This window comes from Spermophilus citellus (genome assembly GCF_964194105.1).
Source record: "Spermophilus citellus genome assembly, chromosome: 5".
Lineage (NCBI taxonomy): Eukaryota > Metazoa > Chordata > Mammalia > Rodentia > Sciuridae > Spermophilus > Spermophilus citellus.
Window position 1 is genome coordinate 159,262,326 of NC_138186.1, and position 27,926 is coordinate 159,290,251.

At 43.3% G+C, this 27,926-nt stretch overlaps 1 protein-coding gene across 2 annotated transcripts in view; it reads left to right on the forward strand.

The window, feature by feature from the left end:
- AKAP12 (A-kinase anchoring protein 12) overlaps positions 1-27,926 on the forward strand; it is an 88,063-nt gene that overhangs the window by 43,663 nt on the left and 16,474 nt on the right. The window contains exon 2 of one of the 2 annotated variants that reach the window (XM_081295133.1): positions 1,445-1,559. In XM_081295133.1, coding sequence (XP_081151259.1) covers positions 1,445-1,559 — 115 coding nt within the window. Of the gene's footprint in view, positions 1-1,444; positions 1,560-23,291; positions 23,524-27,926 lie in introns of those variants that run through there. The other variant, XM_081295134.1, reaches the window with a different exon arrangement.

Here is a 27,926-nt window from a genome sequence, read left to right on the forward strand (position 1 = left end):
ACCTTACCACCTCCATCCCTCTTTGGGTTTTGTTGGTAGCAGGCAGGTCTGGTGCTAGGGAATACTGTGTCATCATACCATTGTGTGTACCTGTGTTTCATGTGGGGGTCTTGAACAATTTGAAGTGTTGTGGAAAGCCCTGGCAGCTGGTGACCTGGACTTCACACTGTGGTGGCTGATCTGGGGCCTGTGGGGAGCAGGGAAGACCTACCCTCTGTAGTTGATTTGGAAATATTGGCACCTGCCTGCATTGGTTTTAAGACACATGGAAATGTGTACCAGTTACAAAGTATGATTGAAGCCTTTAGGTTCCTAATAGTTGTTATTGTGCTATTTTTATTTGGCTTAACTTTTTTTTTTTTTTTTTTTTTTTGGTGCTGGAGATTGAACCCAGGGCCTTGTGCATGTGAGGAAAGCACTCTACCAACTGAGCTACATCCTCAGCCCTGGCTTAATACTCTTTATCTCAAACCTGCGTGGGGTGGTGCTTGCCTTTAATCCTAGTGACTTGGAGGGTTAAGGAGGAGACTGACAAGTACCAGGCCAGCCTCAGGAGTTTAGAGAGGCCCTAAGCAACTTAGCAAGACCCTGTCTTAAAAAGGGCTAGAGATGTAGCTCAATGGTAATACACCTTTGGATTCAATCCCCATACAAACAAGCAAGCAAAAATCAAGAAACTTTTAACTTCTATTCTCAGGATTGAAAAAAAATGGGGGTATGTGTACATATCCTTACTGTTTTTGCAACTGAAAACATGTGTTGCATAGATCATCCTTTGGGGATGCCCCCTGCGTGGGCGAGAGCCCCCTGGTTATTGTCATTTGCTCTATCTACATCTCCTTTGTGACAGTTAGCAGAGCTACGATTTAGCAATTAATTCTTTAAACATCTGCCTTCTAACCTGAGGGCACCTTGTCATTTATATATTCCAGTTAAATATGCATAACCTGTGTATAATTAGAAGGTGACAGAGTCAAAAACATTTTTAGGGCTGGGATGTAACTCAGTGGTTGAGCTTTTGACCACCTGTGCGAGGCCCTGGGTTTGATCCCCAGCACTGAAAAATAAAAATAAATAAATAAATAAACAAGCCTGGCTTCCATAGTAGTGTGCAAACTCAGAGTGGGGACTCACCTGACTTATTCATTGTTATTTTTGAAATTGTCCTGAAGGAGTGGTGGATGTGTCCTACCTGGGGTTCAGGGGAATGAGTGAATAAATGAATGACTGGTGCAGAGACTCCCGCAGATACTAGGCCCCGTCTGCGTCATGATAGCAGCTAGCTCCTTCTGAAGAGAGCTGGATCTTTCAGGTGAATACAGGGCTTCACTCTTCCCTGCCACTGAGCCTCCCTGTTTCTTGTCTTCTGGAAATCACCACATTGTGTCATTGTTTCTAATGTGTCCTGAGAACTGAAGTTCACGTGGCTTTGTCTTCCTCACAGCTCCTACAGAAGAATGGTCAGCTGTCCACCGTGAATGGCTTAGCTGAGCAAGAAGAGCTCAGCCTCCAGGACGAAGCCCTGAATGGCCAGGAGGAAGACGTCATTGTCACAGATGGTAAGCCATCCTTGGAGACTCTGGCAGGATACCAGGGGCCAAAGGGCAAACAGCATTTGCAGTGATCTTTGGGAATTCACTTCCTTCATATTTTCAGCCAAAAAAAAATTCACTCTCATAATTCATGATGGCGAATGAAGTTAGCAACAAAAACAGGCAGTAGACTTCAAAAGGAGGTATTTGTCTGACTTTCAGGGTAGCATCAAAGCTTAGATCTTGAAGTTATATTTCTTTTCTCTTAAACATGCTTCTCTGGAACTTAATGTCTTTTCAAAAATTACTCAGGAATGAGCCTTAATTGGTAAATTAAAAGACTGAATTAAAATTATTGTTGCCTTGTCTGAACTGCTTGTCTGATGTTGAAAAACACTGAAGTCTGGTGCTTTAGAAGAGTCGGAGACTCGAGGTATAGCTCAGTGCTTAGCATGCACCGGGCCCTGGGTTCAACCTCCAGCGTCCCCCTAGATTATAAATGAAAACAACAAATCTCTATAGAGAGAAGCCTGCAAAACTTGCACACTTTTTTATGGTAGAGACATTACAAGATATGTATCTACACTATGATGTGCCTGCATGTCTTATAGCTTTTGAGCCTGGAAGTCCTGGGGTGGTTACTGGAGAGTGAGTCTTTGGCCAAAGTATCACTCAATTGATCTTAGCTCATGGGGTGGGGAGCCATATGGTGGGATCAGCATCGAGCACCTTGACCTGTTGGTCTCTTGTGAGAAGTGAAAGGCTACGTGTTGAAGAACCTTTTGGTTACGGTACGCTGACCCTTATGGTAATATGAAATATGAAGAGAGAGGGGAAAGTCCTATGTATGATGGGAGACTAGACGTGGCCTCTGTGACATGAGGTTCTTTGAACACGTGGAACCGTTTCTCTTCTCGTTCTTGCCCCCGCAGCGCAGCTTCAAGCCGGGAGCTGCTTTTGAAGTTGGTGGGAAGACTGGTCTTTATGTAGCACCACAGGCACCATATAAAGTTAGAAATATACACAGTCTCACAGACGGAGTGTTTGCCTGACCTAGTGTGAGAGTTTCAAATAATATCCACCAAAATAATTGGAATGGACCCAACTCAAATTCCCCAGCCCAGCGCCTTGTCCTTCCCACGTTCACTTTTGAATCCAGTCGAGCAGCAGCAGTTTTTGATTTGACCACAGCCAGACACTGTGCTGCTTGCTTTATAGGGGGTTGAAAAGAGCTAAGAAACAGGTCCTCTGCTTAGGGTGGCAAGAAGGTGATCTGGGGAAGGTTAAAGCAAGTCCACTTGGTGATTACCTAATGAAGTTTGCAAGAGCTGAGGGCTGTTCAGAGTCTAGGTGCAGTGATGCCTGAAGGTCAAGGGTGGGGTGAAATCTGGGGATGAGGGAAGGTTGGATTTAGGTAAGTCAAGGAAAGGGCTGGGGTGTAGCTCAGTAGTAGAGCGCTTGCTTAGTATGCACGAGCCCTGGCTTTGATCTCTAGCACCATGCCAAAAAAAAAAAAAAAAAAAAAGGCAAGATGAGAAATGCCAGCAGAAGTGAGGAAAAGAAGAGCTAATGTCTCATGGGTTTTTTGCATGGTGCGGAGGTTCAAACCCAGGGCTCTTTGGTGCATGGAGGCAAGTGCTGTGTCACTGAGCAGTTCCACCCTCCAGAGGTCATCTGCTTTTATCACGGGCCCAGAGCCATGCCTTTTGTACATAATCACCTTTAATGGGGCATCCTTATGAGGTGGATAGGATCATTCCAAGACTCCAACCCAAGTCAGCTGATTGCCACATGTAAGCTCTTGCGCACTGTGTAGGACAAGTCCGAGGCTGGCCCACGTGGAGGAACAGTGTGCTCCCAGAAGTTTTACTGAAGGAAGGAGAATGAAAGTCCAGACAGGAGATCTGGGGCTGGATAAGAGGGTGTTGAAAGCAGAGTGTAGTTTAGAAAATATTTAGTGGACAAGGAGAGACCCCTGGGATATGCCACCAAGGGAGTGCAGGGGTCAGTGAGCTCTTTTTCTGACTTAGCTGATGTGTAGCATGGACAGAGGGGGGAGAGAGGGGGCAGGGCGTGTTCCACAGAATCCCAGATAGCATGGAGATCTTTAATCTGTGGCTTGTTTCCTGGAGGTTTGCTGCTGGACCTCGTCCTTCAGTCCAGATGTGATTTCTCGTACATTTCAGCCACATGGTAAACACTGACTTTTACAGAAAACAATTCTGTCTCCACCCTGTGACTCTATTCCTTTGTCTCCCCAAGCTGACCCAGGCTTCTGACTATGGCTGGCCTTGGGGATCCGAGCAGTCTCCAAATGCCGCATGCCGAAAGAGTGGCACTTGGTCCTTCAAAAGATCCTGGAAAAGCCTGGCCTTCTAGGAGGGGCTAATGTTCCCTCCAGTGGCCCAAGGCCAGTCACGGGGGCTCCCACCAGGTGCACTCCCCAGGGCCCTTTGGAATTGGCTTTCCCTTCAATAGGCAGAATTGTGATTCCCTTGGCAACTGGGATACTTGTGTTTCCCCCGTTCTATCTTCTTGCCAGATGATAATTAATAGCCTAGCAATGTAAATACAGAGTTTTCATGTTCAATTACTAAACGTGTTTTTTCATTCTTTTCTTCTATCATCAGTGTGAACCTATGGTTAGATTCTTTTTTTTAAATTAGGGATTGAACCCAGAGGTGCTTAATCACTGAGCCACATCCCAGCCCCTTTTTATTTTTCATTTTAAGACAGGGTTTCACTAAGTTGCTTAGGGCCTTGCTAAATCGCTGAGGCTGGCTTTGAACTCCCCTCCCGATCAGGTGTATGCCACTGCTCCTGGAAAAACACCACATTTTTTTTTTCCCCTGCGGTGCTGGGGATTCAACAATTTGTTCCATGGCAAACCTGATGCTGCTGAAAATATTAAAGAAAAGAGCCGCACACCTGTTATCCCCACTCATGCTAGGCAAGTGCTCTGCCACGGAGCTATTTCCCCAGCCCCCTATAGTTAGATTTTGATGGTTATTTCTGGAAATCAGAATCGGACCTGCAAGATTGCTGAAATGGGGCTGGGGTTGTGACTCAGAGGTAGAGTGCTTGCCTGGCACGTGTGAGGCACTGGGTTTGATCCTTAGTACCACATAAAAATAAATAAATAAAATAAAGGTATTGTGTCCATCTACAACATATATATAGCTGTAATATAAGCAAAGGCATAGTTTGGTATGTAAACAGTTATAGGACTTGGGGGACATTGATTGTTACCACTGCCCACTAAAATAAGAACAAGCCTGACCCGTCTTGGTTCCCTGGAGGATTGGCCAGCAGTGGTACTCGGCATTTGATCTTCAAGATCTACTGATGAGAGCAAACTGCAAACAAGGGGCATCCTTCTAGGGGGATTTTATGCTAAGGTGACAGACAGTATTTATGGGGCTGGGAGTGTAGATCAGTGTAGGGTGCCTGCCTAGCATGCTCCCTGCCATGGATTCCATCCCCAACATGGCAGAGGGCAGGGGGTGAAGTGGGGGGTGAGCCAGAAATAAAAATAATTTTATCCTCCTTGACTCATTGGCTTTTTTTTGAAACTAGAAATACTGGTAATTCAGAACCAGTCCTCTTCCTATAATAAAACAGAATTTGATTTCCTTGTAAACTTTCTTTAAGTGGTAGAAAAAAAATTGTCTAAGCTGAACAGCAGAGTCAGATATGTATCTATAGGGTGGGAGGGGTTGGACGATTATTTAATTGGGGGCATCTGGAAAGCATACAACATCAGGGATGAACATAAACATTTACTTACAGTGAAGTGGGTGGAGAAACCATAGCAAATTGCTAGATCTTTGGCGATTCAGTCCCTTTCACCTGTGCTTTCTTAGGTGATTAATGGGTTTATCAGTTAATCAAAATTGCTCATATGCAAATAGTAGTTTGGCTTTCATCCCCAGCTGGACAGTTCTGTTATGCCAAGACAAGCCACTTCTAGCCCTCACAGGGGCTGGACAAGTGCTATTAGGTTCATGGCAAATATGCTTCTACTGAAAATATTAATGAAATGAGCTGGGCATGGTAATACACTCCTGTTATCCCAGCCACTTGGAGGGCGAGGCAGGAGGATCACGTTTGAGGCCACGCTGGGCATTTAAGTGAAATCCTGTCTCAAAAGAAAAAAGGGCTGGGGTTGTAGCTCAGAGGTAAAATTCCCCTGGGTTCTTTTCCTTGTGCACTCAAACAAGTATGACTTTTGATCTCGGGTTCAGGTTAGTGGTAGAGGACTTAACTAGCATGCTCAAGGTCCTAAGCATTTATTCTCATTGGCGCACACACACACACACACACACACACACACACACACACAGAGGTAAACAAAGAATGACTTTTGAAACATCTTGGACTAGGGCCAATTTTCGATTTAAAACTTTTGTAAAATAGAACAACTTGTTGATTTAAAAAAGAAATTTAATCATAGTATCTGTTAATGGATTTTTTTCCCCAGATGAGGAAAATCAATCTTTCTAAATAAAAAAAAGTCAATCTCATTTCTTTTGATAATAACATAATGGTTTGCTGAATAAAGGTCTGCAAACCTCATTGTAACATATAAGTAATCAGGAGTTTGTTTCAGGTCTTGATGCATTTTTTGGGCAGGGTGGGTACTGGGGATTGAACCCAGAGCATCTAACCACTGAGCCACATACCCAACCCTTTTCTATATTTTATTTAGAAACAGGATTTTGCTGAGTTGCTTAAGGCCTCGCTAAGTTGCTGAGGCTAACTTTGAACTCACGATCCTCCTGCCTCAGCCTCCCGAACCGCTGGGATTACAGGCATGTGACGCTGCACCCAGCTAGGTCTTGATATATTTGAATGTGTCACTTAGAAGGAGTTCACTCTCTATTTGCTTTTATGCAGTCCGTGGCAGCAAGGCATTGCAAATGTGAAAACCACATTTCATCTGCCCTTCATGTTGCATTGTTTGTGTGAGCAAGGGAGCAAAGGTGTTCCTCTCACGGGATGAAGTAATTTTGTTCTCATTGGCAGACCCAGAGTTGACAACATTTACACCAGTAGCAATGGTCATGGAGCAGCAGCAGCAAGCAGGTTTTTCTTTCCCCCCTCTTGCTTGTGTTTTGTTTTGATTACTGGGGATTGAACCCAGGGGCACTTTATCACTAAGCTACATCCCCAGTCTTTTATACATTTTATTTCAAGACTGGGTCTCACTAAATTGTCCAAGCTGTCTGGAACTTGGAACCGTCCTGTCTCAGCCTCCAGAGTCACTGGGATCACAGGTGTGCACCGAAGCTTCTGGTCAGGGGGTGCTTTGCTCTGCCATCTCCCACTGTGCAGGGGGCTGCTACTGTATCAGCCAGCTGAGCAGATGAACAGGCTTTGTTACGCTGATAACCATTGTACCTGCTGGTCCTGGAGGATTTTCGGTCCCCTAAGAAAAACAAATAAAACTTTGCTTGAAGCAGAAGTCTTTTAGAGGACATATTCCTCATATTTCACAGAAGTTCACTTTTCTACACTTGTATATTATCCCCCAGGTCCAGTCACAAGTGGAGAATTCCCTGCTCAGTCATCTAATAGTCTAATTTGCAACACTGTGGAGAATTTCGTTTTCCTAATGGTGCTTAATGTCACTGTCTTTGCTTTTATTAAATTTGAACCCTCCAGTTCCTGGTGTAAAGTTCCTCTTGGGATGTGGAAAGGCCAAAAGGTGAGGACAAGTAATGGCAGCCCTCCCTGCAGATCTTGTTACCTTACAGAAAATCCAAACGGGAGTTCAAGTGATCCTTCCTTGCTTTGAACATTTAGTAATCGTATCTGGATAGTGGGTGCTCTAAAACCTGTGCTGGATCTTAAAAAATGTTCCCCTCCAAATACTCATTTGGCTGTGCAAGTCTGCTTTCTCTACTTAGGGTTTGCTTCCTTTTCTATTTCAATTTGCACATAATCGATATCTTCTTAGTCTTTTCAAGAAGAAATTCCTGCCTCCTCCATCTCTGCCCTCTGTTCTGCCTTCCTTTTTCTACATAGTAGTTGCTGACTTCTGTCCTTCTATCTGTCTCTTACCCTTTAAACTTTTTTTTTTTAAGAGAGAGGAGAGAGAGAGAGAGAATTTTAATATTTATTTTTTTAGTTCTCGGCGGACACAACATCTTTGTTGGTATGTGGTGCTGAGGATCGAACCCGGGTCGCACGCATGCCAGGCGAGCGTGCTACCGCTTGAGCCACATCCCCAGCCCTGTCTCTTACCCTTTAAAATAGAATCACCAAGGCAAAGAGTTCCTGGCACAGTGTGTGTGTGTGTGTGTGTGTGTGTGTGTGTGTGTATGTGTGTGTGTGTGGGCGGGGGGTGTGTGTGCTCTATTTTGTTCTGTTTTCTTGTTGGACAGGTGCCCTCCCACTGGGCCACACCTCAGTCTTGTTTTGTTCTTTGAATCCTCTGGGCCTAGAATAGTGTCCAGAACATAATATACACTCAATAAATATTAGAATAACTGAAGACAGTTTTGAGTTAAAATTCACAATGGTATTATTTTCCCCTGTATTTTTAATTATATGGCTAAGGAGAATCTGTTCGTTTGTTAACTTTGTACCCATTCATTTCCTGCCCGAATACTGCCACTTTATAGATTTTATTCACAGATCCCTACTTTTGTTGCACGGGTGGTAACCAAGCTGGATCCTTCTTTCAGAGCACGGGGCTGGGCCCTCACAGGTGCCTGCTGTTGGCTTTCAGGTGTGGTCTGCAAATGGGAAATCTGACCCTGACCTGCCTGGGATTAAATGAGGTTTCCTAGTAATGCTATCAAATGGGAGCGCTCCGTAGGCGGAGGGGCTCCCCGGACACATTTTGGCATTCAAATGCAGTACTGTGGTATGACATTTTCTCAAGCTGTATCCTGTTTGGTGATGTTTTGAGAACACACACAGAACCGGCCTTGAACTTAGGTGAAAGTGCTATGGTGCGAAAGTGCTAGCAACTTGTTTGGATTCATTCCTTTGTTCCCTAGCAATATTTCCAGCATGGGTACTCTGAAATTACTTATGTCATCGACAGATTTCTGCTACAGATATTCTACTGCTTTCACCCTTAAAGAAACAGATTTTTTTTTCTTTAGCTAGCTAGAGATGCACAGAGAAGACTGTTTCCCTCTGAACTATAATGAAGTTGTCTAACTTAACAAAACAGGGTGGGGGTGAGGAAGGAAAGACTTCAAGTTCCCACCCCATTCTAAATTCCTTAATTTCAGGGAACTGAAATATATAAAAGTCTGTTCAATTATTCTTTCTCTGGGTGATGTATTCGTTTGAATACATCTCTCTAAGAGTCAGTTTTCATCTGTAAAATGAGCATCTGCATCCATTTCTGAAATTCTATGACTATCATCAAAATTGCTGGTTATGGGAACTCAAAGCCTCACTGTGAATTAGCTACTGAAGACCAAGTGATCATGGGCAGGTGGGAATCCGCTTGGTAATTTCACTCTGCCTTCAATAAAAATAGTTCTATGATTTTTCTTATTAATCTGATTTTAAAAGCCACTCTCTAGATTTGAAGATTTAATTTAATTGGAAATAAATGTTGAAGAGGGGAAACTTTATTCAAGAATAACTTGAAGCGGGTATGGGAGCAGGAAAGATGGTGGAATGAGATGGACATTATCACCCAGGTACATGTAAGACTCCACAGAGGGTGCGACACTACATCATGTACAACCAGAGAAACGAAAAGTTGTGCTGCCGATGTGTACAGTGAATCAAAATGCATTCTGCTGTCCTGTATAACTAATTTTTTAAAAAAGAGAATAACTTGATACAAAGAGAGATGGTTTTATAAATATGACCACAAGGTATCACATCTCTCTCCTGCAGTTCTGCTGACTTCTTTGAAGGTCAGGGCTGTGGAAGAGGGATTGTCGTGAAAATGTCCATAAGTGCCGCATCCTTGCCCCACAGGCTATTGGCTTTATCTGTGCACCTCTCTAGTTTAGGGCTACCCAACCCTCTCTCCTTCAGGGTTGGTGCTCTGCAGCATTGCCCTTGAGGGAAGCATAAGTGAGTATGTTAGTCAGCTTTACGTCACTCTAACAAAACACTGGAGGTAATTGACTTAGGAAGAGAAAAGGTTTCTTCTGGCTTATGGTTCCATCCCAAGTTTGGGCAGACCCATTACTTTGCTGGAAGACAGTGGTGGGGAGTACATGACAGAGCAAATTGTTTACCTCTTGGACAGGAAGAAAAAAAGGAACGGGAAAGGACTTGGGTCCTACAGTCCCCTTCAGGGGCATGCTCCCGATGTCCTAAGGACCCCCTACTAGGCCTCTCCTCCTAAAGGTGTATAGAACCTCCCCATAGCACCAACGAGGAACCAGTCCTTAACACATGGGCCTTGGAGGGGCATTTAACAGCCAGACTACATTGTGAATTGGCCTGTAGGTTTGCCCTAGTAACATGCCAAGATTCAGCCCCTTCCAGAGTTCAGATGGATGGAACCCAGAGGCTTCCTATTACTGAGCTACATCCTCAGTCCTTTGTGTTTTTTGAGACAGGACCTCACTAAGGAGCTAAGGCTGGCCTCTTAACTTGGGATCCTCCTGCCTCAGCCTCCAGAGTCAATGGGATTATGTGCCACCATGCCTGGCTAGCCCTTTCCTTTTAAGGGATCAGGGGGGCCCATGATGAATGTTCTTGAATTGTGACTAAGCTATTAATGGAAATGTTCAATTATTTTTGCATTGGCCTTGTTCATTGGCTGCTACTACAAAATGCCTTAGACTCCATAATTTATAAACAACAGAAACTTACTGTGCACAGTTCTTGAGTCTGGGAAACCCAAGATGAAGGTGCCAGCAGCTTCTATGCCTGGGGGGACCTACTTTCTCACGGAGGTGCCATCTGTGTGTCCTCGTGTGGCTGAAGGCAAAGGGACCCCTAAATTCCTTTAGGCTTCTTCCCAAAGGCACTGATCCCATGCAGGAGGGCTCTGCCCTCACCACCTCTCACCACCTTGGCCATGGGTTTCAACATAGGAATTTGGAGTTCAGACCTCCTCCGCCATTTTACTTACTAAATGAGAATCCTTTAGGTTTTCCTCAAAGACTGCCTCATGTTCAGAGTGAATGGCACCCCTTACTCCCCCTGTGGTAGCCTCCCAGTGGTGCTGGCAATGAGACATTCTGGAACACAACGTCCCTATATTTTATAAAAAGGATATTTTGATAATGTCCAAAGATGTGCTTTCTGGGCTTAAAATTCATCTTTTTTTTTAATTGGTGCATTTTAATTATACAGTTACTGGATTTCATTTTGGCACATTCGAACATACATCTAACATGCTTTGATTGTGTTAAAATTCAGCTTTTTAGCCTATCCATTAAGGCTCGTTCCTGAGTACCATTCCTTCAGTTTTCTCAAGTTGCTTTTGTAGTTCAGGAGACAATACAGAGTGATATGAAGTTGTCTTTCACCCTCTTAATAGTCTATACCTTCATTGTTCAGGTGAAAATTCCATACGTGCTAGGTTTAATTCATCGGTGAACTGTTTGCTTTAATGGGTCTTCCCATGGACATGCAGGGTTGAGAAGACACCTCACCCGAGGCCGTCACCCTGCTGAGTTATTTGCCAGGCTGCCGTGTCGGACACTAGCTGGTGGCCTAACAGGAGACCTTTGTCTTCCCACAGTCCTGAAGGCTGGAAGTCCAAGGTCAGGAGGCTGGCCAGTGTGGTTCCCTGAGGCCTCTGCCCTTGGCTTGCACATGGCTGTCTTCTTGCTGTGTCCTCGCATGGTCCTTCCTTTGTGCATCCTTGGCGTCTGTGTGTCCAAATGTCTTCTCATAAGGACACCAGTTGGATTGGATTAGGGCCCCCATAGTTGGGCTCATAGTTTCAGGTCTTCCCTGCAAGGTGACGCGGATTCAGACTTCAGCGCATGAAACTGAGGGGACTCAGCTGAGCCTGGACAGCTTCGCCTCCGTGACTGTCCGACTGGAAAAAGCCCCCCTTGGGACGAGCAGCCTTAGTAGTAAGGAGCTCTGACACTGACGTCACCAGCCCCTGCCCCCAAGCAGGAGGCTCTTCTGCTGTATACTGGAAGATTTGGGGGAGTTTTCTCCATAAAAGGAGGTGGTTCATTCTCCGGGAGTGGAAATGTGCCTCCCTCTGCCCTTTCTCTGCCCAGTGCTGCCTTCTGGAACTCCATGGAACTGGCTCCCCTTTCCACATGGCAGCCCTCTAAGAATCCCACACATCCATCACTCTTCCTCTCACCTTTTCTTCTCTAGCAAAACATCTCCAGAGAAAATAGCTGCCTCGCATTACGAGAAAAGTGCCCAGACTTCTGTGCTCTTTCCAATAAGAATTTACTGGATGGAGTCTTGCCAAGCCTAGCTGGGTTTCCCTTTCCATTTTCCCAGTTTTTAAGAAGAGTTTATTTCTAAAAAACAAAAACAAAACAAAACAAAAAACCCAAAACCAAACAGGGATTGAACCCAGGGTGCTTAACCACTGGGCCACACCCCCAGCCCTTTTTTTGTGTTTTATTTAGAGACAGGGTCTCACTGAGTTGCTTAGGGCCTCGCTAAGTTGCTGAGGCTGGCTCTGGTTTTTTTTGTTTTTTTGTTTTTTTTTTTTTTTTTTTGGCTCTGGTTTGAACTCACAATCCCCAGCTGCTGGGATTACAGGCTTGTGCCACTCGTGTTCTCAAACTCTTTAAACCATGAGAATATCTTGGTTTGAATCAAATATTGTGTACTGAAGAAATTGGTTAAAAGAGGCAAATCATTGACTGGTTGTATAGAAGAGCCCTCTTATCAAGGAAAAAGAAAATATTGATGTGTGTTCATGTGTTTCTAGCCCCTGAATTATCAGTCACCCTTTTGGTACTGGCCTCATTTCTGATAAATTATTTTTTTCTAATTCTCTTGTTTTTCTTTGTTTTCCTCTAGAATTAGTATTATTCAGATGGTAGACCTTCTAGGTGATTTAATCATTATCATTATTGAAATAATCATTAGTAGGACAGCCTTACACAATACAGTAGCTAGAGGAAAGGGTAAGAGAATCCCCACTCTCCAAATGATTGTTGAGTCTAAATGAAGGAGAAGATTCATATTCCACAGCAGAATGCGGAATATGAATCTGCCATCCTAAGCCCAGGACCTCAGTGTTATGGACTAAATATTTATGTCACCCACTCCTGTTCATATGTTGAAATCCTACCCCCAAGTGATTCTAACTGTGTGTAGAGCCTTTGGGTGGTACTTAGGTCTTAAGGCCAGAGCCCTCCTGGTGGACTGAGTGGCTTTATAAAAGGGACCCAGAGACCTGTCTTGTTCCCTTTCACCACCTATGGACAGACATGAGAAATGAGGAGTCTGCCTCCCAAGACCCAATGAATATCGGTTGTCTAGAAGCTACTGCTGTATAGTGATTAACCACAGCTGCCCAAAGCAGACCAGGACACCCCATGAAGGAACTTTTCACCAAAGTACAATGTTTTCCTCGTGCTTGTGAAAGTCTTGGTCCTGGGTGTTTTTGTATTTTATTTAAAGACAGGGTCTCGCTGAATTGCAGAGCTCATTTCTCTTTGGTGTGTTTGGGCACATTAGGATTCTACCTGGGACATCTGTGTGGATGTGCTGCTGTGGAACCCCATGCCCTTCTAAGTCTTAATCCTTCCTGTGGCTCCCAGAGTCCTCCAGTCTGCTCCAGCACCTATGAGCAATAAATCTCCATGAGAAGGGATGGGGACATAGCTCAGTTGGTAGAGTGCCTGCCTCGCATGCACAAGGCCCTGGGTTCAATCCTCAGCAACCCCTGCCCACACAGACAAATCTCCTTGTGAATCCATTTCCATCCAATTTGCTGAGCTCTTCCAGCTAGAAACCCATATCCTTCATTTCTGAAAAAATGTTTTTTCTAATTCTCTTGTTTTTCTTTGTTCTCCTCTAGAATTACTATTATTCAGATGTTAGACCTTCTAGACGATTTAAAAATCCCTCCTCCCTCATTTTTTGTTGCACTGTATTTGTCTCTATTTTCTGGAAAAATATTCTCAAGTCTATACTTCATATTAATTACTACTTTTTTTTTTTTTAATTCTAACAACTGCCAGGTGCAATGACACACATCTGTAATCCCAGCTGCTTGGGAGGCTGAGATAGGAAGATTGTGAGTTCAAACCGAGTCTCAGCAAAAAACTAGGTGCTAAGCAACTCAGTGAGGCCCTGTCCTAAATAAAATACTAAAAAATAGGGTTGGGGATGTGGTTCAGCGGTCAAGTGCCCCTGAGTTCAATCTTCTGTATCAAAAAAGAAAAAAAAAAATTCTAGGAACCCATATTGGGGGCCGCGTATCTATATACTCTCTTTTGAATGTATCCCTTCCCCCCACGCCCCGGCTGCAATATTTTTGGTCTCTCACTATTAGCATTTATTTTTATTATTGAATATGCAATGCCTAGGAATTTGCATGACATCTTTGCATAGGGGTCCTGCCAGTCCTCTCTATACAGTTCTAACTTTAGTATTTGTGCCGCTGAAGTCAGCATAGAATTTTGGTGTGTGTGGCACTGGAGATGGAACCCAAGGCCTTGTACCTGCTGGGCTGGTGCTCTACTTCTGGGCTACACTCCAGCCTCAGGATTTCTTTTCTTTTTTTCTTTTTTAATATTTATTTTTTAGTTGTATACAATACCTTTATTTTGTTTATTTATTTTTATGTGGTGCTGAGGATCGAACCCAGGGCCTCCTCGCACGTGCTAGGTGAGCGCTCTACCATTGAGCCACAACCCAGTCCAGGATTTCTTTTTAAAATGTTTATTTAAACTATGCATGGTCTCTGTTTCTTCAAAATTGCTTCTTTGGTTTGATACTGTTTATTTTATTTTGTTGTGGTCTTTCAAGTTAGATGTTTTCACTACATGTCTGATTTAGGGACAGGTTTCTCATATTTAAAAATTTGCTGCTGTGTCCCAGGGCAAGGTGAAGCAATGGGGGCCATCCCTGTAGGATGACGTAGGACAATCCAAACTTCTCTATTCTCATGTCCCCCAACTCCCCCGAGACTCTTCTGTCCCCCTCCTGCAGTATGTGTGCCTGGTTGCTGGAATCATAGGAGCCAGGAGAGGCTGCACGGAGGACTCCAATACCCACTGTATAAACTCAACCCTGCTTGTTTGAGATGGTGCCCTTGGATGTGCCTTTGCCCCCAGGAAACTCTGTGTAACCCTCTCAGAATATAAACATCTAGTCATCTCCTGGGAAACTTACTGAGCTTTTTACTTTTACAAGTGTTCATTTTTTCTTTGCATTTATGTTTGAAGCCAGTCTAAATATACTACTAGGTTGAGCTTTTAAGTAAAACATCATGTGGATGGAAGCCCTTGGTCCCTGTACAGTGAAAGTGTAGAGAAAGTCATTGATTTGAATATGTTCACCCCAATTAAGAGACAGTGAGAAAGCTGTTCCAAGTAAATCTACCAAGGCAATTGAACTTCTTGCCACCTAGAGATCACTAGGAACTCCAGTAGACTAAGCAAATTAGTTAGTTGTGTGTTTTTTATCTTGCTGTAGTAGGGGGATCCTTCATGGGTGCCTGAGTAATGATTTGTTGGAGGGGTATTTTTGTAGGACTTGGGCATATCCTGAATGATTCTGAGGACATCTGTGGAGAACTGATGGCTAATTCTAGATTGCACTTGGGGAAACTGAAGGCCAATTCTAGGTTGTACGTGGAGGTAGTAAGTGATGGATGCTGTGATTGGGTATTTTGGTCATTCATATTTGGAGACAGAGATGCCAAATCAGAGGTAAATTTGTCATTGGGACTCATTCCTGTGAGCATACAGAAAGGATGTTCAATTATTTTTGTAGTTTCAGAGCTGTGCACTGACCCCATGTGAATACTTAAGTGTGGCTCGTCTGATTTGCGGTGTGCTGTGTGTAAAGTATATACCAGATTTCAAAGACTTGGTACAAAAAATAAAATAATCTAAAATAGATTATTAATTTTTCCTACCAAGTACACGTTGACATAACATGGATATATTGGGTTATATAAAATGTATTAAAATCAACCTCAATTGTTGATTTTATTTTTTCTGATTGTAGCTACTAGAAGGTTTATTACCTCCATGACTGGCTTGGGGCTCACACTATTATTATTACTACCACTTTTTAGTATTGGAAATTGAACCCATATTTAAAAATAAGAAATGCTTACCACTGATTTACTTTTCCAGCCCTTTTAATTTGCATTTTGAGACAGGCTCTTGCCAAATTTCCCAGGCTGGCCTTGAACTTGTGATTCTCCTGCCTTAGCTGGAATTACAGGCTTGCGCTACTGTGCCTGGCTTATAATGAATGCGTTCTTGAGACACTGGTGATGAAAGGGCATTCTTGTTTTTATACAAGTTAAGATTAGTCTTTCTTCCAAACTAATTTTGTTTTTCACCCTGTTGAGGGCAGTATCTCTCTTACTGAGAGTGCATAGCTAATATTCCACTTATAAAATATACTCATAAACTGGGCATGTGCTCCTGTAGTCCCAGATACTTGGGAGGCTGAGGTAGGAGGATTGCTTGAGCCCAGGATTAGACACCTCATCTCAAACAAAACACTTGCTGGTGCTGGTGTTGACCTTCACTAGCACTTCAGAGTAACAGTACTTTGGAGGTATTTTCATTCTCCCATTAGCGGAAGCTCAGGGACTTAAATACTCTGCCCCTGGCTGCACAGGTAACAGAAGAGCTGGGACCAGAAACCAGCTTCGCAGACTTCAGAATCCTCTTTGGACTTTTATTACCATTTGGATCTTTAATGTCCCCTGAAAAACTCCCGTGTTAGGCAATACAGGAATGCTCCTAAGTGGAATGATTTGATGATGAGAGCTGTAAGCTCATTGGTGGACTAGTCCATTTGATGGATTAGTAATTTGAGCAGACTGCTGGGTGGTTACTGTAGGCAAGTGGGGACTTGGCAAGAAGATGTAGGTCACTGGAGCTGTGGCCTTGCACTGTATCTTGTGCTTGGCTTTTGTCTCTCTCTCCTTCCTGGCTGCCATGAATGGAGCGGCTCTCCCCTACCATGCCCTTCTTCTGCCCTGATGGTCTGCCTCAGCTCAGGAGAGCAATGGAGTTGGCTGACCACGGACTCTGAAACCATGAGCTCAAAATAAACTTTTCCTTCTCTAAGTTGTTCTTGTCAGATATTTTAGTTATAGAAATCAAAAGCTGACTAACCTAACTATATCAGGGTGTAAAGGACTTTTAAGAGTTGTTTGAGTCAGTCAGAGAATTTGATTTTTATTTCTATGTCACTGAACAACATTAGGTGGAATAAATATTTTCTTATTTCATTATTTTTAAAGAATCCCCTTTGCTTTCAATAGACTTTCAACTATTTTCAGGTTCCCATGATTGGAGAATTTAAGATACAGATTTAGACTTTAAAAAAAAAAGATTGGGTGTAGCTATGTTGCTTAAGGCTGGCCTTGAATTTGTGGGCTCAAGTGATCCTCTTGCCTCAGCCTCTCCTGTGACTGGGTTATAGGCTCCCATCTTCCATGAGCAAACAAAACAATTCTATTAGGTGTAATTGATATGACGTGCAGTTGACCCAATTAAAGTCCAGTTGTCCCTTGGTATCTGCTGGTGATTAGTTTCAGAGAGGACTTCACATCCACAGACTCGACCAGCTATGGAGTCAATTGATCTTAAATCAAAAAAATATTCTAGGGAACCAGGCCCAGTGGTGGCACACACCTATAATCCATCCCAACAGCTCAGGAGGCTGAGGCAGGAGGATAGCAAATTCAAGGTCAGCTTCAGCAACTTAGGGAGTCCCTAAGCACCTTAGCTGGACTCTGTCTCAAGATAAAATATAAAAAGGGTTAGGGGAGTACCTCAGTGGTTAAGCACCCCTGGGTTCTATCCCTGGTACCAAAAAAAAAAAAAAAAATTCTAGTGGGGCGGGGGGAGGGCATGAGTGAGTTTGTGCGTGTACTGAATACATAAGGACTTTTTTCTTTGTCATTATTCCCCAAGTGATAGTCTAACAGCTATTATATAGAATTTGCATTGCACTAGGTATTATAAGTAGTCAAGATGATTTAAGGTATTTGGGAAGCTGTGTGTGTAGGTCACATAAAATACAGCACTCTTTTATAGAAGGGACTTGAGAATCTGAAGATTTTGGTATCTTGAAGATGAGTCAGGGAATCAACCCTGCAAATACTGAAGAATGACTGTGCATTTATTTATATTTATTCTTCTATAGTTATCCAATTTTAATAGTTTTTAGAAATACTTTTTTTTTTTTTTTTTGGGTACCAGAGATTGAACCTGGGCACTTAACCACTGAGCCACATCCCCAGCCCAATATTTTTACTTTTGACACATAGTAATTATACATATTTATGGGGTACAGTGGGACATTTCACTCTATGTATACAGTGTAATAATTGGATCAGGGCAATTGGCATAGCTAGCCTTGCAGACTAGGCAGGCACTTTGCCATTGAGCTAGACCCCCTAGCCCGGGAGCAGTTATCTTGGGGGCACTTTAAAGAAGGAAGAGTGGTGCAGATAGTGTCTTACTTAGATTTTATCTGTCCTTTTCCAGCCGCTGGTTTTTGGCTTATTTTCCTCCAAGGGTAATTAACACCAGGTTGAAGAGCAAGTTTAAGATAAGGCCAGGGAGGGTTGGATATGATGGGAGTTCATTTTTCTGGCCCCTGACTCTCCTATTTGGATAAAATACTTAGGCATCCTTGGAGGAAGTTAGTGGACCTATTCTGGTATATTGGTCCTTGTTCCCTCCCTTTCTGGAAAGAGAGAGAAAGTAAGTCCTGGTCTGTATTGTAGTCATTCATCCCGGGTGTCCTGGCCCTGAAGTCCTCTCTGCATTTGGAGTCTGACACCACTTTCCCCTCAATTGCCTCTGATCTCTGTCTGCCCTCGGGTGCTTTTCAGATCCCCTCCCTCAGGGTCCAGGCCTTTCTTACTTCCTGGACATTATTCTGATTATGTCTCGCAGATGGGCAGGGCTGCAGTTGGCTTCCGTTGCTGTGCAGCATCTTTCAGTTCTTGGTGCCCTCATTCTGCTCCTTCCTCCAACATCTGCTCCATCGCTCCCAGTCCTTGAGTGTATTTCTCTGTATTTCCTTCCCCACTTGCTTTTTCTAAATCACCAGATCTAATCCTGGACCACCAAACCCTGCCTCTAAACCTCCAGTGGTTCCTGTGGTTTTTAGAATACATGCAAAGTTCTTAAAAAAGGATGAGCAAATACACTGGCTTCAGTGAGCTGTAATTCATAGAACATGTATTTGACCCACTTAACGTATCTGTGGGTGATGGTTCCTGAGCTCTGTGCGTGTTGTGCCAACAGCGTCTGTAAGGAGGAAGCTGAAGATCAAAGACATTAAACCATCTGGCGAAGTCCTTGTGCCCAGGGCAGACCCCAGTCCCAAGCCCCAAAGCCTGTGCTCCTGAAGCCCATTCTCTGCTCCCAAGCAGCTGGCCCAAGGGACTAGGTGCTTTGGAGAATAGGGTTTTACAGTCAGTGCTCCCAGGGAGCACTGCCTGCCTGCCTGCCTGGGAATGAGACTTCTGAGCAATTTCACAAGGCTGTGGAATCATGAGGGGAACATTCCTTGTCTATTTCTGCTGTGATGCTTTCTCTTGTTGTGGTTTTCTTGATCTATGCTGCACGTGAGTGTGTGTGTGTGTGTGTGTGTGTGTGTGTGTGTGTGTGTATCCTTATCTATAAATATCCCCATCCATGGGGGTAAAATACACATAATATAAAATTTACCATCTTAATACCAGCGGTGTAAGTACATTCCCTCTGTTGTGCAGGCATTCTCCAGGACTGTTTTCATCTTGCAAAACTGAAACTCTGAACCAACCCACCAAGCAACGCCCCACTGTCCCTCCCCATAGCTCCTGGATGTCATCATGCCACCTTCCATCTCTATGGATTATTTGACTGCTTTTATAGGTACCTCATATATGTGAGCTCATATAATACCGCTGTCCCTTGGTGTCTGGTATCTCTGAGGTCTGATTCTAGAAACCCCCACAGATACCAAAATCTGTGGCTGTGTGTAATGCTTCCGTGAATAGTCATGAGCAAGCTTTTGCATGTGGATGGGTGTTCATCTAGTTCAACTTGTAAATCTACATTGAACATTCTGAGAACATACCAGAAGGTTTTCCAAAGCATTTGCACCATATAACATTCCTGTTAGCAGTGTCTGAGGTTTCTCTCTTTCTTGTTATTGTTGTCTTTTTGTCTTTTGTATCTGGGATTGAACCCAGGGGCACTTTACCACTAAGCCACATCCTTAGTCCTTTAAAATTTTTTTTTCTTTAATTTTGAGATGGTTGCTTAGGGCCTCACTAAGTTGCTGAGGCTGGCTTTGAACTTGTGATCTTCTTGCCTTGACCTTTTGAGTAGCAGAGATTATAGGTGTGTGCCACCACACTGGCTATTGCTGTCCTTTTGATCATTGTCTTTTAGATCATCTTTATCCCAGTGGGAGTGAAGCAGTTTCGATTTGCATTTCCCTAATGGTTGAGGACGTTCCACATCTTTTCATGTGTTCACTTGCCATTTTTTTTTTTATATATCTTCTATAGAGAAACATCTACTGTATTCACATTTTTTGCCTATTTTTAAGTAGGATTGTTACAAAGTTCTTAAGATGTCCTTCTACACCCTCCCCAGTGTAATATTCCTAGCCTCATTTCCAGTTCTCTCTGGCCTCCTCTCCCGACCTGGCCTGCTGAAGTAGACCTGAGCATGCAGCTGTCAGGGAGGCACTCATGATGCCTTGGTGGCCATACTCTCCATGCCTTTGTCTCTGTCTGCCGTTGACTCTGCAAACGATGTCCACCTCCAGGCCCCAGGTGGTCTGTCTCTCATACTTCCAGAGATGAGCTAAACCAGAGTATGCCCATCTAAGCCTCTGGGTTTGCCCACCATTTGCCACTGAGTTCTCTGAGGCCGGGACAGTCTCTAATTGTGTCCTTGGATGTTTAGCATAATAAATATAGAGCAACATCTTGTTAAGTCTTTTTTGAGGAACCATGCAGATTTTGGAAACATTTTTTTCTTCCACCATCCACCTAATTGATGAACATCGTCCTGTATTTTTTGCTTTGGTTAGTGATGTTCTACCTCTAAAAACCCCTGATTTCACAAAAACTAACAGAGAATGGAAGTTATAACAAAGGAAAGTTGCCTGCATTGTACATGGTCCCTATGTGTAGACTTTCCTTCTGCTTATCCTGGCTGATGACTTTTCTTTAGATCCACTCACAGGGTTGCTAGCTGGGCAGCCATGCGGTGCTCGCTGGCCTTGATTGCTCTGAGAGGTGGAGATCAAAGGAAAGCAGTCTGCTGAGACAGTCAACAACTTGCTGCATTATCTATTGCTCAGCCTTGTGACTTTTAACTGCCTCTTTTAAGAATCTCGAATCAGATGTGTTAGTGTCGTCATCAGTGTCATAAAAAAAAAAATTAAGAGCCATGATTGGAGAGTAAAACATTCACCTTTTAAAATGCCATTTGGGGCCTAAACTTTGTGACTTGTGAAATGTTTTTCCTATCCAGATCAGTGAATTAGATATCACTTGGCCTGCGTTTTGAATTTGGACTTACAGAAAGGCAGGTGCTGGTGATAGAGGTATGGAAGGTTGAAATCAGTGGAGGTATGGGGTCACAGCCACATGCTGTCCACATCAGCTGGTGCTGAGGAGTGATTGAGGATGGAGGCTTCGCAGGCTCCTGAGAAAGGGTTCATTTAGTGAAGAACACTAATGCAACCTCCAGAGGCTTCTTTTTCATGAGCTGTTCAGCCAGGACACTCCCAGGCTGGGAGGGGGGTATGGGCGTTGGGAGGAGAGAAACTGCTGTTCTGCCCTCTGTCCCCTCTCCTAATGGAGACTGCAGAGGGACCATTAGCCCAGCAGCATTTCAGACACACCAGATTCTCATTACAGCTGAAGCTACTTGAGAACTCAAGTTGAGGATACTCTAGGGAAGACGAAAGGTTTGGAAGCAGCCCCCAGACAATCTCTTACTACATCAGAAAAAGGCCCATTGCGCCCTACACACATGTAAATTTACAGCCGGAGTCGGGTGTTTGCGGGAATAAAAGACAGAAGTCACGTTTTGGGGAGAGACTGAAGCTAATTTCTGATTGCCCACAACGAAGTGGCCCTCATTTTGCTCACTCTAGGCCTGAATGTGGTGCATATCGCCGCCTGGTGACTACAGGAGCAATTACGTGCCAAGACCCCGCCTGGGGCCTGGGCTTCCTCTTTCCCTGGATTCTCTGGCTCTCCCTCCAACCGAGTGGTTGCTGTGTCCACTTTGGCCCAATGCGGAGGCCGCCCACCCTCCCGGCTGAAGCAGTAATGAACGTGATCTTCACGGTCTGAAGAAAAGAGCAATAGTAAAACTGTTCTCTTTGTTTGCTTAGGGGAAGAGCCAAGGCTAATGGGGTCAGACAGGCAAGGCATGAAGTGATAAATAGGAAAAAGATGAAAAGAAGGGGGAAACTCAGGGGACCTAATGGATCTACCCTGACAATCCTGGCATACAAAACCGTTTATAAAAGTGTGATAAATTGTCATTTATCACTTTATGTAGAACAAATCTGAAGCTTCATTGAAAAAGAGCTGACGAATTCTAGAGCTGCCTGAATTTCTTATTTTTAAAAAACACAACTTAATTTTCTGTCTCTTTCTGTGCTGAAGATAAACCTTAGGGCCTGGGTACATGCTAAACCAGCATTCTAGACTACTGACCTATGTCCCAGCAGACCCCCCCTTTCACCAAATTTCTGAAAAAATTTTTTATTATTATTATTTTTGGGGACCTGGGATTGAACCCAGGGAACCTAACCACTGAGCCACATCCGCAGCCCTTTTTAAATTATTTTGAGACAGAGTCTTGCTAAGTTGCTGAGGCTGGTCTTGAACTTGTGACCCTCCAGCCTCAGCCTCCTGAGCACCTGGACTTTACAGGCGTGTACCTCTATGCCGGCCTGAATTTTTAGTTCTGCTTGTTTTTCTTGCTAGTGGGCTTGTTCAGTAGAAGCATGATAATGTCTATATATTGGACTAGAGCATAGTTTGATCTAAATATTTAGCCAGTTTGTACCATTAAAAAAAGACCTAATGCTTAAGTATTTCTGCTTTTTAAAGTTGCCTTGATCAAATGTTGAAGACAACGTTTGCTTTGTAACAGCCGTTCTCAAAGCATCCAGGAAACAGGATTACTGAGATTTGCCAACCCGCAGATCAGGACAGCATTTGGGTGCCTATGTGAGAAACAGATAGTGAAATATAAAATACCATAGGTGTGAAAAGGGGAGCAGTGTTTTGCACCTCATCAGCCATAGAATAAATGGAAGGATGCAGAACACAGTATTAAAAATTGAAGGAGACTTTAGTATCTGTGAGGTTGTTTCCTTTACCTAATTTTAAAAGTTGAGATGCGCAAGTCAGCCAGGGATGAAGTAACCACTTAGATCAAAAGCTGCTCTCTGGGTCGCTTTCATCCCCTCGTCTTCCAAGCTCTCCGTGGGTGTCTGTGGAGCCAGCTGACCACTAAGGGAGACCAGCCCGGGAAGGGTTCTCTCCTGTAGGGTGGACACGTGACTCCCGCGGCTGGGCCAAGTCTGGGGAGAGGTGCTGCGCTCCGGAGGCGGGGTGAGGGGCGAGGCGTGGTGGGTGGGCGTGGCCCGCCTATAATTAGCGGGGAAGTGCCTTCGCGGGTCGCTTTGCGCTGCGGCTCCGAGGACACCTCGGCCTCCCTGGAGCTCTGCGGTGGCTGGCTCTTCGTTCCGATCACACCTAGACCTTGACGGGTTGGTAGGAAGGAGGCTGAGCAGCAGCCAGCTGCCCAGGAGGGCAAGGACTGGCCCACTGATTGGCCTCTGGACTTGTGCTATTAAAATATGCTGGGGACCATTACGATCACAGGTAAGACACGAGCCAGACCCCCCCGGCGACCGGCCTGGGGTGAGAACCGTGCTTTCTTCCCTCTGCCCTGCATTTGGGTGGGCACCCTGGGAGGCCAGGCGCGCCTTTCTGCCCGTGCTCCTTTTCATCCAGAGCTTCTCTTTAATCTTTGCCAAAGCAGAAATCTTCCAGAAGGCGCTCATGGGAGCGTGTATTTTCCCTTCAGGTTGTGGAGTAGCCTTTCCCTTGGTAGGGGGCTCCCGCGGGGCCATGGGGACAGGAACTGCAGCAGCCAGCAGAATAGAAAATACCAGATTTGTGCGAATTTGAGAATAAGGCGTGAAAGCTTAATCTTTCGCAGTATTCATAAACCAAAAAAAAAAAAAAAAAAAAAATCCTGATTTTTGAAAAACTGGAAGTGTTTGGCCTTTTGACTTGCTTATTAGGAACTTTGAAGAAAGGTACACTTGGTGGTTTAGGAGGCTGAAGTTTGAGCTCTGGTTTAAGGGTGGTCAACTAAAGTTATGTATGTATATATGAACTTTTGGCAGTACTGCAAATTGAACCCGGAGCCTCTCCATGTTAGGCAAGTGCTCTACTACTGAGCATAAACCCAAGCCTTAAGTGGTGGTATGTTTAATAAAGCTATATTTACTATAAACTTTACCCATTTGAGCATTAGTAAAAAAGTTAAAAATGTATTTTTCTTAGCTTGTTTTCTAGGAATCTGGCAATATGAAGTATAATATTTAATTCCTACATCTAGAAAATAAGTTACCTACATCAAACTTTTAGAATGTACTTATAGCTCCTCTAACTTGGTATTTGATTATCTTAATGCAATTGTAGTGTGGCCTGGCTTCTTTGGGAGCCTGCACATTTTTTTCTTCCTCACTCCCCCTCATCAAAAAAATTCAACTCCATTTGCTAATTTAGATAGATCAGAGAGCTCTTATTTAAATATTTGAGATCAGTGCTGCCAGATCTATGTGTTTTCTTAAAAGCGCAGTATAGACTTTCTAGGAGTTAAATGTTTTCTCAATCTAACTACTTTGGCAAAGCCTTGTTGTCTTGTGGGATTTTAAATCAATGTGAAAGTTTAGCAAAACTAAAAATGTCTCTCACTTCCTATAGATTAGCCTTGTTTACTTTGAGATTTCCTTCATATTTCTTCCCCCAACTTAACTTGATTAGCTTTACTACCATTTACCAGTATGAACATTTATGTGATATACGTAAGAGATTATTATCAGACAAAATGAAAAACACAAGATTCATGATTTTCCCAAGTCATTAATTTTTCCATGTTTGAAGTGTGCAAATATCCAGTCCTGGTAGAGGCCCCCTGTGGTGTGTCTTGTGGGAGTCATAGAGGAGGGAGGGACTTCTGAGTTCTCATTTTTTTGGACACTTTGTATACAAGATGTTTATTATACTCACTGTTTAATTATAGTTTGTCACGAGTCCAGCTTCTTGTGGAAAAGGAAGGTGGTTCTTAAGCAGTAATTAAGAGTTAATAAACTTGTGGCACTGGAGGGAGCTTTTAACAATGGATTCAGATAATAATGATGGAATAATCAATGAACAGGAAGGTCTGGAAGGATTATCTGATTTTTAAGATAAACTTAAGTGGTTGGGCCCCTATTCTGAATATTTTTGCTGTTGTTGGTGCTAGAATTGAACCCGGGGATATGTTACTACTGAGCCACATTCCCAGCCCCCTTTAGTTTTTGAGCTAGGGTCTCACTAATTTGCAGAAGTTGGCCTTGAATTTGGTAGTCTTCCTGCCTCAGCCAACCAAATTGAATTGCTGGGATTATAGATATGTGCCACCATGCCCTGGTGAATTTTATTTTTATTGCAATGTGGATATGGAGGATATGGAAAACTGTGCAAAATTTAACAGCAAGTAGACATTTCATGATGGAAAAGGCAAGAAAAAAAAAGCAGGGTGTTGGTGGTTTCTGTCTCTCTCTTTTCTCTCTGCAAGTTATCCTGACAAGGAAAATTTGTAATCAGTCTTTTCTTTTTGGTTCTGGGGATTGAACTCAGGAGCACTTAACTACTGGGCCACATCCCCAGCCCTTCTTTAATTCCTTAGAAACAGGCCTTGCTAAGTTACTGAGGCTGGCTTTGAACCTGTAATCCTCCTGCCTCAGCCGCCCAATCCACTGGGATTGTAGACATGTGCCACTTTGCCTGGCTGTAATCAGCCTTTGAATAGTTGGTCAGAATCATGAAAAGCAATGAAGATTTTAAAACCTGGTGTAGGATGCATTAAATATTTAAAGTTCTCATTCTCTATGGAGTTACTCTTTTAAATAAAGGAGAAGAAAGTTCCTGGAGTCCTCTTCAGTACTATGGAACTTGAGGAGGTGGTGTCCAAGCTTCACAGTTCATAACAGGACAGATAGTGCTTTTGTAGGAACTATTGAAGAATGAGCTTTCTTTTCTGAAAGGAGGGAAAAAACTATCTCTCAGTAGTATCCATTATCATTTCTCTCTGTTTCAAACAAACAACTGAAACTATGCAGCAGAACTTGAATTATGCAATGATGGATTATTCACGTTGCGTGCTGCCATTCCTGAGGTCTCCTTGCCCTTGGGTCCCATTAGCAATAACAGCCTAGAAACTAGAGCATAGTGATTTGACACAGTGATGAGAGAGGGCCCCTTCTTACTCACACACCAACCATGCCAGCAAAATACTTCGGAATTAGGAAAATATCTTTTCTGTTTTCCTTAACTCATAAATTTTATTTAGATTTGCAGGTATCATTGATACTTGGCGAACTTTGCAAAGGTATTGTGAGAAGGTAGGGCCGCTCCGCTCCTCCACCCCCCTCAATACTGGGGATTGAAACCCAGGTGTGCTGTACTACTGAGCTATATCCCCAAAGCCTTTTTAAATCTTATTTTGAGACAGAGCCTTGCTAAATTGCCCAGGCTGGCCTCCAACTTTTGACCCTCCTTCCTCAGCCTCCTGAGTCACTGAGATCACACGCATGTGCCATAGCACTCAGACAGTATTATTCTTTATCACCACAGTAAGCTGGGAAAAACAGCTTTACTGTTTTAAGTAAAGCATTCATGCATATTTTTGAGTATTTATAATGCATGCACCTACCTATACAAATATTCATGCATATTTTTGAGTATTTATAATGCATGCACCTACCTATGCAAATTGTTTTACAAGAGAAAAAGAAAAACAAAACAAAACAAAACAAAAAGCCTGCATGTGGTTGTTGAAATCTGCTGTGGATACAGAGAGTTGTCCAGAGATTTGGGAGAAATGAAATCGGTACCTTTGCAACTGCTAAGATCAATGACCATGCCTATTATGCCTATTGAGTGCCTATTTTGTCAGGTATGTTCAGTACTTTGTGCACATCATAACTTATTCCTCACATTAATCCTGCAAAAAGTGGTTGTTTAACCCCCTTCTTATCATAAAAGTAGATTTCTCATGGTTTGGTAATTTATCCAAAGCTTCATAGCGACTAAGAAGTGTAACTATAGAGTACCTTCTAAAAATTTGACCTTTTTCTCATTTTATAGAAGATGCTAATAATTGTTTAGTGACACCCACAATTTTTCAAGTCTGTCCAGACACAAAATGTGAAGGTCAAGACGAGGGACGATGATGATGTCACCTGTCAGCTCCTGTACAGGGTTTTACTTCTCTGAGTTTGAATCCCAGTGAAGCATCTCCCCTTGGAGATTCTGTGGCTTAATGAGCTTTAGGACAAGGGGGGTTGGGTGTGTTAGGATAAGGGGTGGATTTAGAATGTAGGGAATTCCTGGAAAAATTCCAGGACAATGCTACAAGTTGTGGGGGAAAGTTAACCAGTTCCAGATGTCATAGTAAGCCATCGTAATGTGCCTGGGGACCGAGAACCCTGGTTATTCTAAACCTAAAAAAATGAATGTTGTAGCTTTTGTAATATTGCACTTCTATTTCTCTGCTAAAAATGATGTGTCACTGAAACCCAACAGCAAAGTTCAGATTATAACATTAAAAAATTTTTAATATTTAATTGGACACATTCCCTAATGTTTTAAGTATCTAAAGCAAACAAATTACACTTCTGTTTATTTATTGTACAAATTGTACTTTTATCTCTTAATCTCTATAGTCATCCCTTGGCATCTGTGGGGAGTTTGTTCCAGGATCCCCTAAGATACCAAAATCTGTGGATGCTCAAGTCCTTTATATAAAATGGCATGGTATTTGCAAATAAACTACACATATCCTCCCATATACTTTATTTTATTTTTGGTGGGGTACTGGGGATTTAACCCATGAACACTTTACTACATAGCTACATTCCCCAGGCCTTTTTATTTTTATTTTGAGACAAGACCTCACTAAATTGCTTAAGACCTTGCTAAGTTGCTGAGGCTGGCCTTGAACTTGAAAT